Here is a 14,682-nt window from a genome sequence, read left to right as displayed (position 1 = left end):
GTGTAATACAACAGGAAGCTATACTATAGCATACCTAGATGAAAACAGCATACAGTGTGTAACAACCACTAACTGAACCTTATTTCTGAAAGCAATACGCCAGACACTTGAACCAAAACCCATGGCTGACCAGTGCCCGGCGACCAGCCTCCCCAACCGTAACTTCATGCTGCTACTGTCCGTCCATAAATGCCAATTGTGTTGGGTCTGTGCTACAGACCCCTGTTGCTCAAGCACCCCTGTTCTGTCGAAGTCCAAGATCTTGAGTGCATAGACGCCATGGGGTGCTTTGCATTTCACCGCTGGTGCCCCCGCTATTGCAGACTTCACAACTACTGTGAACATTTGCCATACCCTGACCACATCAATCACATTCACACTATTGTGAGGTTTCCATGCGCTTGCTGGTCATCCCACTGGTGCTGTGACTGGCCTGTGTCTCCCACCTGGCTAAGTTAATCTGGGGGGGGGGGGGCGGGGAGGAGAATAGGTGGGAACTTTGGTTCCTGGCCTCAGGGAGCAAAAGAGGCTGTCCAGCTTCCTGCACTCCCCACACCAACCCCTCCTTCTTCCCTTTAGTGTCTTTCTCTCCTGCCTTACTTGTCCCATTCCTCCATCTATACCACCTACCTAGAACTAGCCCCCCTACCTTCCCCCACCCCCATCTCCTCCCTGCATATAGGGGGAATCCCGTTTTGCTGCTCCTGTTGTGCTCTGCTCTCCTGACTGCCCTGGTCGCAGAGACTTCCTCCCTTCCCTTACACCTATTTCGCACATACCACTCGCCAAATAAAAATGCACAGGCAATAGATAGAATTAAAGGTCTTTATGTGAATGGAATATGGCTGCAGCCTGGCATGTGTTTCAATTGCCATTTAGCTGCCAAAGCAGCTGCACAAAAAAAAAATAATACACACTGGCAAACCAAGTCTAATAGGAAGTCATATCAGTGCTGCAGATCCTTAGGTAGCTGGAGGACACATTTCTGGTTGTGCTTTCTGAGAAACTGGTGTTAGTTTAAAGCTCAGGGAAGGAATGGAGGGAGCTGCAGCAGAGGGCAGGAGTGCCAGACAGCCCAAGTTTACACTGGCACTCCTTATCAGGGAGATAAAGGGAGGAATATTACAAGTGGACTCTGCCCTACCCATCTCAGTTCCCCACAATTCCCAAAACAAGTTAATTTTGTGTTTTAGTCATACATTCTACATGTAGAAAATAGTACTAACAAGTATAGCAATGCTATTTGTCAGTACTTACATACAATTTAAAATACTGCAAATAAATTGCACAGAGAATATAAACTAATTAGTACGTCACAAAGTCATATACCAGTACTTAATTTGGATATAAAAAGTGGGTTGTTTACATTTTATTTTCTCTTGGTCTCTTCTCTGATTCTATCTTGTTTGCCTTCTAACTTTGTATCCTGGTTCTCCTTTCCGTTTTCTTTTTTTCTGTGCTTTCTCCTCCATTCTTCATCCATCTCTCCCTCAACTGCCTCTCGGATATCTTTCTTTAATCTTGTTTCTCTCCATCTTATTTCATGCTCATATACCACCTGGGGGCCCAAAGCAGTTTACATTCAGATGGTGCAATACATCAATACAACATATAAATGCAATAATAATAATACAAATCCCTAATTCCACAGCCCTAGTCACAGGGAATCTAATGACCACATCACACAACTAAAAACACATCCTCTCTATTTTTACAATGTGCTTTCTCCATAACATCTTCATTCAAACTCTTTCTCTATCATAACCAATGCTTATTTGTCTCCCATCTCTCATCCTTCATCTATTTCCCTCCCACTTCCTTGTCTCTTCTCCATTGACCCTCCTGAGCCCTCCATCTCTTCTTTGCTGTTTCCCAAATCTCCTCCTCCTTCCTACGTATGTCTTCATCTCTGTTTTACTATCCCTGACTCTCCCCCTACCTTTCAGCCCTACCTCTGGGGACTTTCAGCATTATATGTGTTGCTGGAAGTTATTAGCCGCTCTCCTACAGGAGTACTTAGAGTGAGAGGCAGGATTGAGTAGTTTACCTCTGTAAGACAGAGCTCTTAAGATATAATAAATAATAGAATGTGAAAAGAAAGGCATGATACACCAAATATAGGTACATGATCAAAATATATGGTCAGAATATGCAAAAACGTACATAGACATATATCTTTATACACATATTTATGCTCACATAGCATATCAAGAAGCCAATTCTGATGACTGTGGAGCCTTGGGTGAAGGATGTCAGAGGCAGATGGCAGTGTTATAGTTTACTGGAGATGCCCAAGCATCTAGGGAGGGTAGGTTTCATAAAACAGCCAAGATTTTATGGTGCAGCCTAATGTAAATATGTTTGTGACCAGTCTGGCTTCTATTGGGAGAGTGTTTCAGAAACTGAGGATGAACAAGGAGAAGGTATGCTTATGGCCAGCCTGGAATCTTTAGAAACAGAGAGCTGTAGGTGTGCCTATTTTCATATTTTAGACCGCAGGAGGGTTGTAGGTGGACAGGCAATGCTTCACAAAGGATAGGCCTTGTCGTCTTTGCAATTTAAAGGAAATGCCAGAGGGCTTTAGAATGGCCCCAGTAAGGAAATGGTTGCCAGTGGAAGTTAAATATGATTAGTGTAATGTGTTCTCTTTAGCTGCAGTCGGATAACATCTGTGTGGCAGAGTTTTGCATTATCTGTAGCTGATTTAGGAATTTTTATGAGAGACACGGTGTGTTGTAGTTGTTTAGTCGGATTAAGGCAAAGGCATAAGTCAAAATAACTAGGTTGTCTCCAAGTATGTTGTTATCTCTTTCAATCGTTGCTTCTCGTGACTGTGCTGATTTGGCATTCCATGTTTTATTTGGAATCTAGGTGGATGTCCAAGCTGCAATGCACAAGTGGTATCATTGTGAGTCAATTTTAAGTTGTTGAGCAAGGTACAGGAAGAACCTATGGTTAGTACTTCAGTTTTATTTGGGTTTAGTTGAGGTTTATTGACAGATTTCAGAGACAGTTTATTAATCCTACCATTGTCTGTGTTCAATTCAGTGATATAAAGAGCTGTATATACTCAACATAGACAAAGCGTTTGAAGTTTGGAATTTCTGATCGTCAGTTGGGGCCTGAAGTAAATGTTGTTGAACAGAATCAGTGAGTGGAATGATCAATGTGAAACGCTACATGACAGGGGTTTAACAGATGAGGAGGAATCACCCATGACAACCTCTTATGTTTTTCCTGTTCAAAGCTGGGCCCTTGATTCTAATGCTTCATAGTCTGTTTTTTAGGATATTGTGGTCAATAGTGTCAAAAGTGCCTGAGAAGTTGAGTAGAACTAGGATGAAAGGCTTTCCTGCATCAGAGGCTCTGAGAAAGTTGTCTAGTAGAGCTAGGAAGACTGTTTCTATGCTGAGGCCCTTTCTGAAGCCTGATTGGAAGTTTTCAGAGGTTGCTGTTCCTTCAACAGGGTATGAAGCTGGTGGAAGGAGACTTTTTTTTTCTTTGATTTTGGCTAGTATTGGGGTAATTGAAATGGATCTATAGTTGTCCAGGATCTTGGGGCCAATAGAGGGTTTCTTGATGAGTGGGCAGTCTGTGGCTTTCTTTAGCATGGCTAGCATAACAGCCTCTGTTTCTGAGCAATTCATTAACTTTGTGATCCAGCTGGAGAGATGATGTTTGTCTGCTTTCACTTGTTTAGCTGGCAGGAGACAAATGCACTAGATGATGAGTTGATGTCAGAGAAGAGCTTTGTAACCTGTTTGCTGAAGACTTTGATAGTAAGCAGCATTAGTCAGTTCTAATATTGGGTTCTGGTGTCCAGTAGTTTGATTTATCCAGGTTTATGAAGATCTTTAGGATTTTGTTGGCAAAGTAGCATGCAAATTGTTTGCATTTAGCATTGGAGAGTGGTGGACCATCCTGCTGGGAATTCGATTGGATGAGATCTTTATGGATTTGTAAAGTTTTGTTATAATGTTTTGGGCATTGGCGATTAGTAATGAGAAAACTTTTTTCTACAAGAATAACAAATTTGTTATAGACTCATCTGTGTTGGTTACATTTTAGCCTGTCAAGTACAGAGCCAATTTCTTTCTAGGCACATTCTTTCCTGCCTTAGGGCACATAGCTCGCTGGTAAACCAGGACAGAGACTTGTGCTCTTTTGGCAAATAGGTTTTCTTGGGGGCTAATTATATAAGACCCTTGATATGTCTACATTCCAGTGTTATTTCATGTTATCCACATAGGTTGTTGTGATATGTTGATTGTGAAGTGGAGGTTTTCTTCATACAGCAGAGGCTTTTTTGCAGGTGGAAATGGATGGTAGTGTTCATGTGGGTGGGTCTGACCAAAACAGTGAGGAGATGTGTGGATTGCTATCAGTGTGATGGAGGAGGGGAGGTTAAGGTAAGGAAGATAAGGTTGAGGGGTATTACAGGCTAGATATATGAGCCCCTTTATTTTAATATTTTACAATTTATAGGCTGTGTTATCCAAAGTCCTAAGCAGGCTACAATAAAAACATACATAAATAACATAAAACAATCAAAGTGAACTTTGTACTTGTATTGTACTGGTGTACTTGGATTTTCAGAAGGCGTTTGACAAAGTTCCTCATGAGAGGCTTCTAGGAAAAGTAAAAAGTCATGGGATAGGTGGCGATGTCCTTTCGTGGATTACAAACTGGCTAAAAGACAGGAAACAGAGAGTAGGATTAAATGGACAATTTTCTCAGTGGAAGGGAGTGGGCAGTGGAGTGCCTCAGGGATCTGTTTTGAGACACTTACTTTTCAATATATTTATAAATGATCTCGAAAGAAATACGAGTGAGGTAATCACATTTGCAGATGATACAAAATTGTTCAGAGTAGTTAAATCACAAGCAGATTGTGATAAATTGCAGGAAGACCTTATGAGACTGGAAAATTGGGCATCGAAATGGCAGATGAAATTTAATGTGGATAAGTGCAAGGTGATGCATATAGGGAAAAATAACTCATGCTATAGTTACACAATGTTGGGTTCCATATTAGGTGCTACCACCCAAGAAAGAGATCTAAGTGTCTTAGTGGATAACACATTGAAATCGTTGGTTCAGTGTGCTGCGGCAGTCAAAAAAGCAAACAGAATGTTGGGAATTATTAGAAAGGGAATGGTGAATAAAACAGAAAATGTCATAATGCCTCTGTATCGCTCCATGGTGAAGACCGCACCTTGAATACTGTGCACAATTCTGGTCACGGCATCTCAAAAAAGATATAATTGCGATGGAGAAGGTACAGAGAAGGGAGACCAAAATGATAAGGGGAATGAGACAGCTCCCCTATGAGGAAAGACTAAAGAAGTTAGGGCTTTTCAGCTTGGAGAAGAGACGGCTGAGGAGGGATATGATAGAGGTGTTTAAAATCATGAGAGGTCTAGAACGGGTAGATATGAATCGGTTATTTACTCTTTCAGATAATAGAAAGACCAGAGGGCACTCCATGAAGTTAGCATGTGGCACATTTAAAACTAATCAGAGAAAGTTCTTTTTCACTCAACGCACAATTAAACTCTGGAATTTGTTGCCAGAGGATGTGCTTAGTGCAGTTAGTATAGTAGTGTTTAAAAAAGGATTGGATAAGTTCTTGGAGAAGTCCATTACCTGCTATTAATTAAGTTGACTTAGAAAATAGCCACTGCTATTACTAGCAATGGTAACATGGAATAGACTTAGTTTTTGGGTACTTGCCAGGTTCTTTTGGCCTGGATTGACCACTGTTGGAAACAGGATGCTGGGCCTGATGGACCCTTGGTCTGACCCAGTATGGCATGTTCTCATGTTCTTAATATTAACAAGTGCTATGACAGAAATATTAAATGCCAATTAACATTATGAAAAATACATATCTTGCACTGAAATACTAGAAAGAGATGAAACTCTGAGTAAACCTAAGAATAGCCTTTCCTTCCATGAAGTCTGTGGCTAGTTCACAGGTGGAAGCATCACCATGAAGCTTGAAGAATCCAAGGTTGATTAAAAGTTGAAGTCGAGTGAAAGAAATTAGTTCAAGGATGTTGGACAGATTGTCAGCAGCTTCACTTTGAGAACTGTTGGGTATTTATAGAATGGTTGAGTTGTTTAGAAAATTGGTATAATGGAAGAGGATGGCCATTCCACTACCCTATTTTCCAAACCTGCTATGGAGCATAATTGGAAGTTAGAGGGTAAAGGAGAAGACCTGATGAGCGTTCATGCCTGCATCCTCATGGAGCTATTTTTCTATGAGAAATGCAAGGTCTGGGGACTTGTCAGAGACCAGGTCATAGATGATGATTATCTTATTGTTAAGTGACCTCATTTTGGGCACAAGTAGTTTAGTAATATGATTAGGAGCTGCTGTGGGTGATAAGGATAAAGGAGGACCATTCTGAGACTACTAGGTGGGAAGCCCATTGGAAGTATTTCAGCCTCCTTTAGTATCCCAGTTTGTATTTTCTGTTTCCCCAGATGGGTTTAATGAGCAGGGTGTCTTGAAGGCACATGTTTGTGGTAGGGTGAGAGGGAGGGGTAAGAGGGTGATAGCCAAGGGTAAAAGGAGGTGGAAAGTCAGGGGTAGGAGATAAGGGATCATCCCAGTGGTTTCCAATTCAGGATGCATACAAAGGGACACACAAATGTTCTTGCCTCTTGGTTACAGGCCCACAGTTCCTGTCACAATCCTTTAATAGGCCACTGCTGCTACAGATCATGTTGAGGAATGGGGTGGAGTCAATTGAGCCCTGTTCCAGGCAGTGATGGAGGATTCATAAACAGGCAAGCAGGGGGGGAGGAAGTCCTTAGAGCAATAGCATGGCAGGCTCACTCACCCCTTGTAGGTCCAGGTGGTTTCTCCCAATTTCCAAACCTTCTACTCCCTGTTCCTCCCTTCCTCCCCACTCCCTGCTCTTCTTCTATTTTCCTATCTGTCAGCCCACTACCACTATTGTTTGTTGTCCCCAATTCCCACCCCTAGTTCATTTCTTCCCACATCTCAGCCCTCCATCTCACCAATCTTGGGGAGTTGCAGCAAAACAACCATCACAAGTACCGGAGGCAGCAGGCTTCCCAGGGGACAGTGAAAGCACCGTGCATCCAGTCCCCACAGCTGCTTCCTCTTTCTGCTAATCCTGCCTTCCTAATACCAAGGGATTACCTAACGCAGTTTACAGCAAATTAAAGGAAAAAAATTACAAGCATTTCATAGTTATAATTAAACCTATAAAATACAGTATCAATATAAACCATGCATCCTATTCACAATCCTTGCTCTCACTAGGAGTAGAAAAAACTAAACCCTCTGCCAATTCCTCCCACTAAAATTCCAATCCCACCCTTCAATATATTGTCTGCTAGTCTCTGTTCCCTCTGATAGAGCTCCCAAAGGAGTAATCCCCTCCCCCCTTTGGTTTGCTTTTTTGGTGGTGGCCCACCCCCATGGCGGCCCTCACTTTTACTCTTGGCCCATGGTGACAGCAGGAGGGAGGGAGTCCATCTGCAGACAGAGAGACAGGACAGCTAAAGTAGGGCCAAGTACCTTCTCAAACAGCTGCAGGGGTCTGTGCCAGTGAAAAAATCTCTCCCCCAGTAGCTCCTGCTGCTCTTATCAAGGTTTTCCAGAGATTTTCTTGTTGCCAGTAACATGTATCTCTCTGATCTCGAGCTGCTGCATAGGCATTCTCCCTGGGTTTTCTTCTCTGGAGTTTTAAACATCTTTCTTTTTTCTGGCAGGATCCAGTCCTCCAGGATTCTCTTTCTCTCATGCTTCATTGTTAATCAGGAAGTCCATGTAATAGGAGGAGGCAGTATCATTTATGGGAACAGGAAGTACAGCATTTTGTGTCCCCTGCTTCCTGTGCTTTAGTTCCATGATTAGCTGCTTCTCTTGTTCATTTTAAAACTGCCTACCCAGCCCCAAACAGAGACGGCCCTTCCATTAGGCAAACTAGGCAGTCATCTGGGGCACCAAAAGCCCAGAAACCACCAGGGGCCACGTTTAAGGCACAGCATCACAAGAGAGAAGGGAATAGATGCTGCATAGATGTGGAGGTTAGAGAGGAAGCTGGATGGGGGAGGACTTATGGAGAAAGAGAGAGAGAGAGGGTTCTGGGCAGGTGAGGGTGGGGTGAGGAGAGAGAGAAGATGCTGGGCAGGTAGGGGTGGGGAGAGACAGGAAGCTGGGCATTGAAAAAAGAGGCAAAGAGATTGGGGTGATGCTGGTATACTGAGGAGGACGTTGTGGAGGAGGAGAGAGATGCTGGACAGGGGGATAGAGAGATGGGATGCTGGGCACTATGGACAGGGGCAAAAAGAGATGCAGGACTTGCCAGAGGGTGAGATGGGGATGCTGAGCCAGAGCTGCCCCAATAGGTAGGTGTGTAAGGAGGAAGCGTAATTGAAGGTTCATCTAGGGCACCTAATATCCTTGCGTCAGCTCTGAAGTCACCCAAAACAGTCTACTTTTAAAATCACAAGTCCAACAAATCAAATAATAGCCAGATAAAATACAATAAAAACCAGTTTTGCAGTAACTCCATCAATCATATCATACGTATCCAACCACATTTTACTCTCTGTTGGAAACAACCATGTCTTGAGTGTGTTCTGGAAGGCTAGATAGTTCTGTTCCAGCTTTCTGCAACCAGGGAACTGATACAGAAAACACATTACATCCTGGACTTCCTAACTGCACACTCTGGGAGGACCACAGGTTGTGAGGCTGTGCATACTAGCATAACTTCTCCATCACGTAGGAGGAGCTAACCGCTCACATTATTCTAAAGACCAGAGATAGGATTTTAAACTGAACTCGTGAGTTCTACCAGCAACCACTGTAACCGTCACAATAAAGGAGAAACCCCAAGTACTCTTCTGATATCCCAAATGACCTTGCCTGCTGCTCAGGTGATCCCAAAGGCTGAAGGGAGTACAGATTGGTGCTGGCCAGTAATAAAGTAGGATCTTCCTGCAGCAGATGGATGTCTTCTGTAGTTTGGGCTCCTCTCTGTCGTGCAGCAGACTTCCAAGTACCTCTGGGTGAGAACCACTGCATTAGTGTAACATGCAGTTTGTATTTGTTTTGGCAATCTTAGGCTCTAATTCACTAAGCATCCCCCCCCCCACAGGCACAGAATGGCAAAATAGTCATAGTAAATCAAACTTTTAATTGTTGGAAAGTAAGCCTTGTAATCAGCATGTAGGCAGTAAGGTCATTATTTTCTGTGAGAGAGTAGAAAGGCCCTCAGGGTGGGTTTTTCAGTGAGAGCAAAACCATGCCATTTTTGTCCCATTTTTCCCTCCTTTAATGTCTCTCCTTTAAATATGATATGCTCATGGAATTCAAGGTCCATTCCAGACGGAAGATTGCTCTTCTCTTCTTGGAGCTTGTGTGCATCGCATTTCCAGGATGCTCCTTAACCCAGAAAACTCAAACCTGATTCTTCAGCATAGGCAAAATAATGCTAATAAGGAATAGCATCTATTTGTAATTATTTTAATTTTTATAGCCTATCTTTTAAATAAGGATTTAAGCCCCTGTATCAGGTCACAAAGTAAATATTAGTGTAGGTTCCACTTCCAGCAATCTTTTCCTGATTTATTTATTTATGAAAAATATGTATTTTCTGCTTACAATGAATCTGCCGTGCTAAGCGGATTATAATAAAAATGACACACATATAACAAATCAATATAACAAACAAATAAAATACTAAACCTCGTGTAATTCTGAAAGCTATCGAAATAAATGAATATGTATGCACAAATTTCTGAATTTCACTCCTGTTGGTACCTATGTGCAATACATACCTGTATTATTATTTCAGTGGATGACATTTTAACAGAAGTGCACCTATGAATGGAGCAAATGACTGTCAAAAATAAAGTTATGTGGCTTTATCATTCCAGTGCTGCTTGTGGGTTTAATGTTTCTAGCTTCCTTTGTTGTCTCTTGGGGCATTTCAGGTATCTGGTCAGAGACTGTGGCTTCCTTGATAGGCCTTGCATGAGGCTGGAACACCAATACAAAGGTCTTGGTTAGTCCAAAGCTCCAAGATTATGGCACAGATATATACATAGTAACATTTATTTATTTAAAAATTGTATATACTGCACTCTTAAGAAATTGTAGCAATGTAGTAGAAGACATCAGGAAAAAGCCTTCAGGCATCTCCAGTCTGCCCAGTTATTTTGTCCCCACCTGCAAGATTTCTACTTATCCAAGACAGTATTTTTTGGCCCCTTACTTTGTTCTCCACCATCTTCGGTGGAAGAGCATACAAGATTCTCATTTAGTTCCCTTCAGCAGCTGCTTTTCCCATGGCCAACCACATAGTTCAGTAATAATCTAAATAGCCAACAACTAGTATAGCTGCTGCCTGGACATCTGGCCTCCTGGGTCTACTGTATAGTCTGCCAGACAGACCGAGCCACATGAATGCCTGTGTTTCTGCTGGGACTTCTGGTTATTGAAGAACTTGCATTCTGCCAAACACACCCAGCTGTTTACTTTGAGGCATTCATGTATAATGAAGCAATGTTTCAACATATCCTTGATTCACCTATCCTGAAGTGCTGCTGTAAAATCAACTTTTTAAAACCCCCTCCCCCCTCCTTCCTTCCCCCAATCTTTCCCTCCTGCTTCCGCACCCAAACATTCCTCCCAATGTTATCTATTTTTATCTATATTTACCAATAACTACTAGCTAAGTTTCTATAATAAGCCTCATTTCTAATTTTTGTAGTTTTATTCACTGTTCTCTTATAAGTTGTATGTAAAGCTCTTGTTGCTGATTTTTGAAGGTCTATTGTAAACCGATCTGATGTTTCTTTACGAAGTTTGGTATATAAAAGCCATAAATAAATAAATTACTTAATCTATTCTGTAACTGTGTCCAGAACATAATAGAATCATTTCTATTTACTGCACATGGTTTTTATTGGCTAACTACAATTGTCATTCAGAAAAGTTAGTGTTTTGATTCAGTATCAGTAAACATCATTTGGCACCACTCACTGCTTTTCTACAACAGGGAGATCATCATGCCTTTTCCGAATTTAGCCAACATCATGTCTTCTGTTTCCAATTCCAACCAGAGGACACCAGTGAAACCTTAGCTAAAATGAAGTTGCAGATGTAATCCACTTTGAAGTGCATTTTGAAAAACAGTATGAAGAGGTAGATATTGAACCACTGTGCGGCTTGACCAGTTACCCAGATAAACCTACCCCAGCTAATTTAGTATATATATTCAGCTGGCTATCATAAAGTTAGTCCAACAAGTTTATCCTGCTAACTTTAGGTCAACAGGCTAAAATATGGGCCAACCAGATTTAACTGGATAAGTTATCTGGCTAACTCTGAACATCTGAGTTAGCCGGATAACTTATCCAGCTAAGTCAGCCCATAGGGCTGTCCTAAAGTTAGCAGGATAAACTTATTGGGCTAACTTATCTGGCTAGTTATTCAGCTAAATGGCAGCCATTCAGTGTAGCTGGATATTCAGTCACTGCTGCTTAGCCAGATAAATCCAGCTTATCTGACTAAGTAGCACTGAATAACACCTTCCAAATAAGAAATAAATACATACACACATCTATGCGCTGCACTTGCGCCTTATAATTAAATGATGTACTAATAAGCAAGTGTTGAAAGTTTCACATTTTCCTTGCAACATGAAAAGTTACTAAGTAGGAATTATTTTCAGAGAATGCATGTGGATGGCCTTTTCATCGGAGGTTTGCAATGTATGTGGGCACTTTTAACCCGGGTATACCACCAGCACTGTGTCCCCCTTGAAAATTAGCGGCTGCAGAGCCATGCGCATGAAAATCTTCCACATTAAGGTTACATCTACAATTTCTGCAGATGGCCAAGCACGAGCGAAATAGCGCAGGTTCATTTAAAAATGGAAGGTACAGGTTCTGTTTTATTCCCCATACACTCAGCCAAAGGGGCACACACCGTGAAAACCTGCACATACTTTGAGCAGGGCAGAGGTCAACTAGTTTTAGTCCACCCATTTTGCCCAGGTAAATAGTGATTTCCTCAGTTATATGGTCTTGAAAATTGTCCTCCCAGTCTTTAGGGATCTCATCCAAAGAGAGAATGAAGCAGTTTGAAGTTTGCACAGGCCAAAAATCCTCCTTTCATTGTCACAGGCCCATTAAATTAATATCTTTTCTCTGTTCTCACTAGTTTACTAACCAGTTAGTAAAGCTATTAGAACTCTGTACTAGCCAGAAAGGCCAAGGAGAGGGAGCTTTTGTGCCAAAAGTGTCACCTTTGTTTATGTGTAACCCTGCCTGCCCCCTCCCCCACCCAAAAGGGGACCCTCACTTCAGAGGCTGCTGAGCCTTAAACCATTCATTGCATCATCTGGGATGCATGCTGTCGTGAACAGGATTCATCCGTGCAGCCCAGGAGGATCCCCAGACAAACAAAATCAGTCCACGATGTATTGTGTTCCAATGAACGTTATAGTTTACTTAAAGTTCAAAAAATTCAGCAACACTGTTCATAAAAAATCAGAGTAAACAGAATCCAAAAAATGATCGTGCACAGTCCTCTAGTGCTGTTTGACTAATGTCAATTAGTAGGATCCCCCCTTCTGACTCCGACCAAGGCTCCTTCCTTCTTCAGGGCCCAGGTGAAAAAGCAAGAAACTCTTCCTCTTTTATCCAATAAGCTCACTGAGTATCCCAGTCCAATACAGTAGGGGTTGGAATCATCCCTGAACGGTCTTTGACCCTTACCAGCCCTTTCTAGCAAAACCTTACAACCCAAGGCAGAGCACAGCCCCTTGGCTGTCTCTCCCCAAGCTCCCTGTGAGATGTCGCTCACTCCTCTCCAACCCGGAGCTCCCAGTGACACATAGTCACCTTTTCTATCCTGTAGCTCACTGATCCACCCTATGGGAATGGGCCCTCCTATCAATCATTTCATACTAGAATATCCCCTGAACCTTCCATTGCGGAAAAATTCTTTCCTTGAAAGATTAGTAGGGTCTAGTCAACCCTACCTATGCATAGCTAATGTTGAATGTACCAGTATTTATTTTTTTGTAAAGAATGGGCTAAATTGTTTTTTTTCTTTTTTACTGTCTTGCTGAATGGGATCTGGGCATTTTGTTTTAACGTTGGAGGGAGACATGAGGAGTACGGGGCCACCTTTTTGCCTGGTAAAAATTAACAGCTGTTGCTTGACATGTGACACAAGTAGAAAAAGTTAGTTCTTGGAAGTAGAAGTGAAGCTATCAAGAAGGCTTTCTGACTGTAATAGCTTGTTTCTGTTTAATGTCCTGGTGCAGGATGAAGAAATTTTTCAGATTTTCTAATAGAAATAGCATCCACAGTACTACAGGGATGACTTCATCCTCAGTATCAGTGCCAAGCACTTAGCCCTACAGTGAACACACAAGGTTGATTTTTAATGAAGGAAACCAGACCTATGGGATGACATTGTCAGGTGACAGTTATGCTTCTAAGGGCTGTAATTAGCACCTCTGAGCATGGAAATCTGCCTTTGCCTCTTCCAGGCTGTAGAAGCTCAAATCCGAAGTTTTGGACAGACCCCATCTCAGCTGCTGATAGAGCCCCATCCTCCACGAAGCTCTGCCATGCAGGTGGTAAGTACCCAGTCACTCTTGATAAACTCATTTGTATAAACTGAATGTTTTCTAAATACTTTCATTTTGGGGTTCTTTTGGAGGGGGGTAAGGGTTTTTGCCCTGAGTTTACAGCATTTTACATTTCTCTTCATGATTTTTGGTTTCTTTGTTAGGGTTTTTTTTGTTTTCTTTTTGCAGTTATTTTAAGTTTGCCTCTTTACTTCATACCTTTTTATTTAGTTTGATTTCTTACTTGCTTTGTTTATGAGCAGAGAATGATTCTTATTGGCTGTTAACTATTCAGCCATCTGGTGCTGACCCTTGAAAGAAATATGAGTTGTTGACTAGGAGGGCAATGGTCAAAAGCCATTTACCCTGAAAATTGCCCACCTTATAGGCAGACTTAGAAGTTCGCTTATGTTGAGGAAGGGAAAAATGGACAAAGATTAGATTTTCAAATCTGTGTATGCCCACCCCCTTCCCAGTGCAAATGGTTAGTGGGGGGGGGGGGCACACTTAGTACCAGGACTTAGTCTCAAGTTAGTTCTGCATCCTGGCATGGATTCTCTAAAAGGGAAAGTGGATTAACCTCCAGGAGGTAGTGGAACATTAAGGAAACAATTGACATGAGGTACAATATTAAAAAATTTAAAGTTTTAACTGAAAACAATCTAAATAGTTGCATGTTATAGCTTTTAAAGCATATGTAATCCACAAACAGGTACTGAATTGTATTGAAGGGCTTACTGATTTTTGTTACACCATCCTAAGATCCCCTCATTGCTATTTTTTGGGGGTTTAAGGCTCCTTTGGGTGGATAGTGGGCTCCCTGCCTCCCAAGTACCCGTCTTGGTACCTGAAATTCCAAATACCTGAATCTTTTGTTCACACATTTTTCTCCTTCCCTCCTGGATTCTTTGGACTCCTAGATTACTGGATATAGAGCACCAGTTGGCAGCCTTCTTCACTCATCTGTTCTTGTTACATTGCTGGTTACCTCTGGACAAGAGCCTGATACTTCTTGCTGGTCCTTTGTAGATCTTCATTCATCTTG

At 41.9% G+C, this 14,682-nt stretch overlaps 1 protein-coding gene across 1 annotated transcript in view; it reads left to right on the top strand.

The window, feature by feature from the left end:
* The window catches only part of LRBA (LPS responsive beige-like anchor protein), a 1,658,631-nt gene that overhangs the window by 1,517,126 nt on the left and 126,823 nt on the right, over positions 1-14,682 (top strand). The window contains 1 exon segment of the mRNA XM_029605291.1: positions 13,557-13,646. Coding sequence (XP_029461151.1) covers positions 13,557-13,646 — 90 coding nt within the window.

The sequence above is a fragment of the Rhinatrema bivittatum genome, chromosome 1, assembly GCF_901001135.1.
Source record: "Rhinatrema bivittatum chromosome 1, aRhiBiv1.1, whole genome shotgun sequence".
NCBI lineage: Eukaryota > Metazoa > Chordata > Amphibia > Gymnophiona > Rhinatrematidae > Rhinatrema > Rhinatrema bivittatum.
The sequence above is the reverse complement of the archived record's forward strand: the minus strand, read 5'-3'. Positions and strand labels throughout refer to the sequence as shown.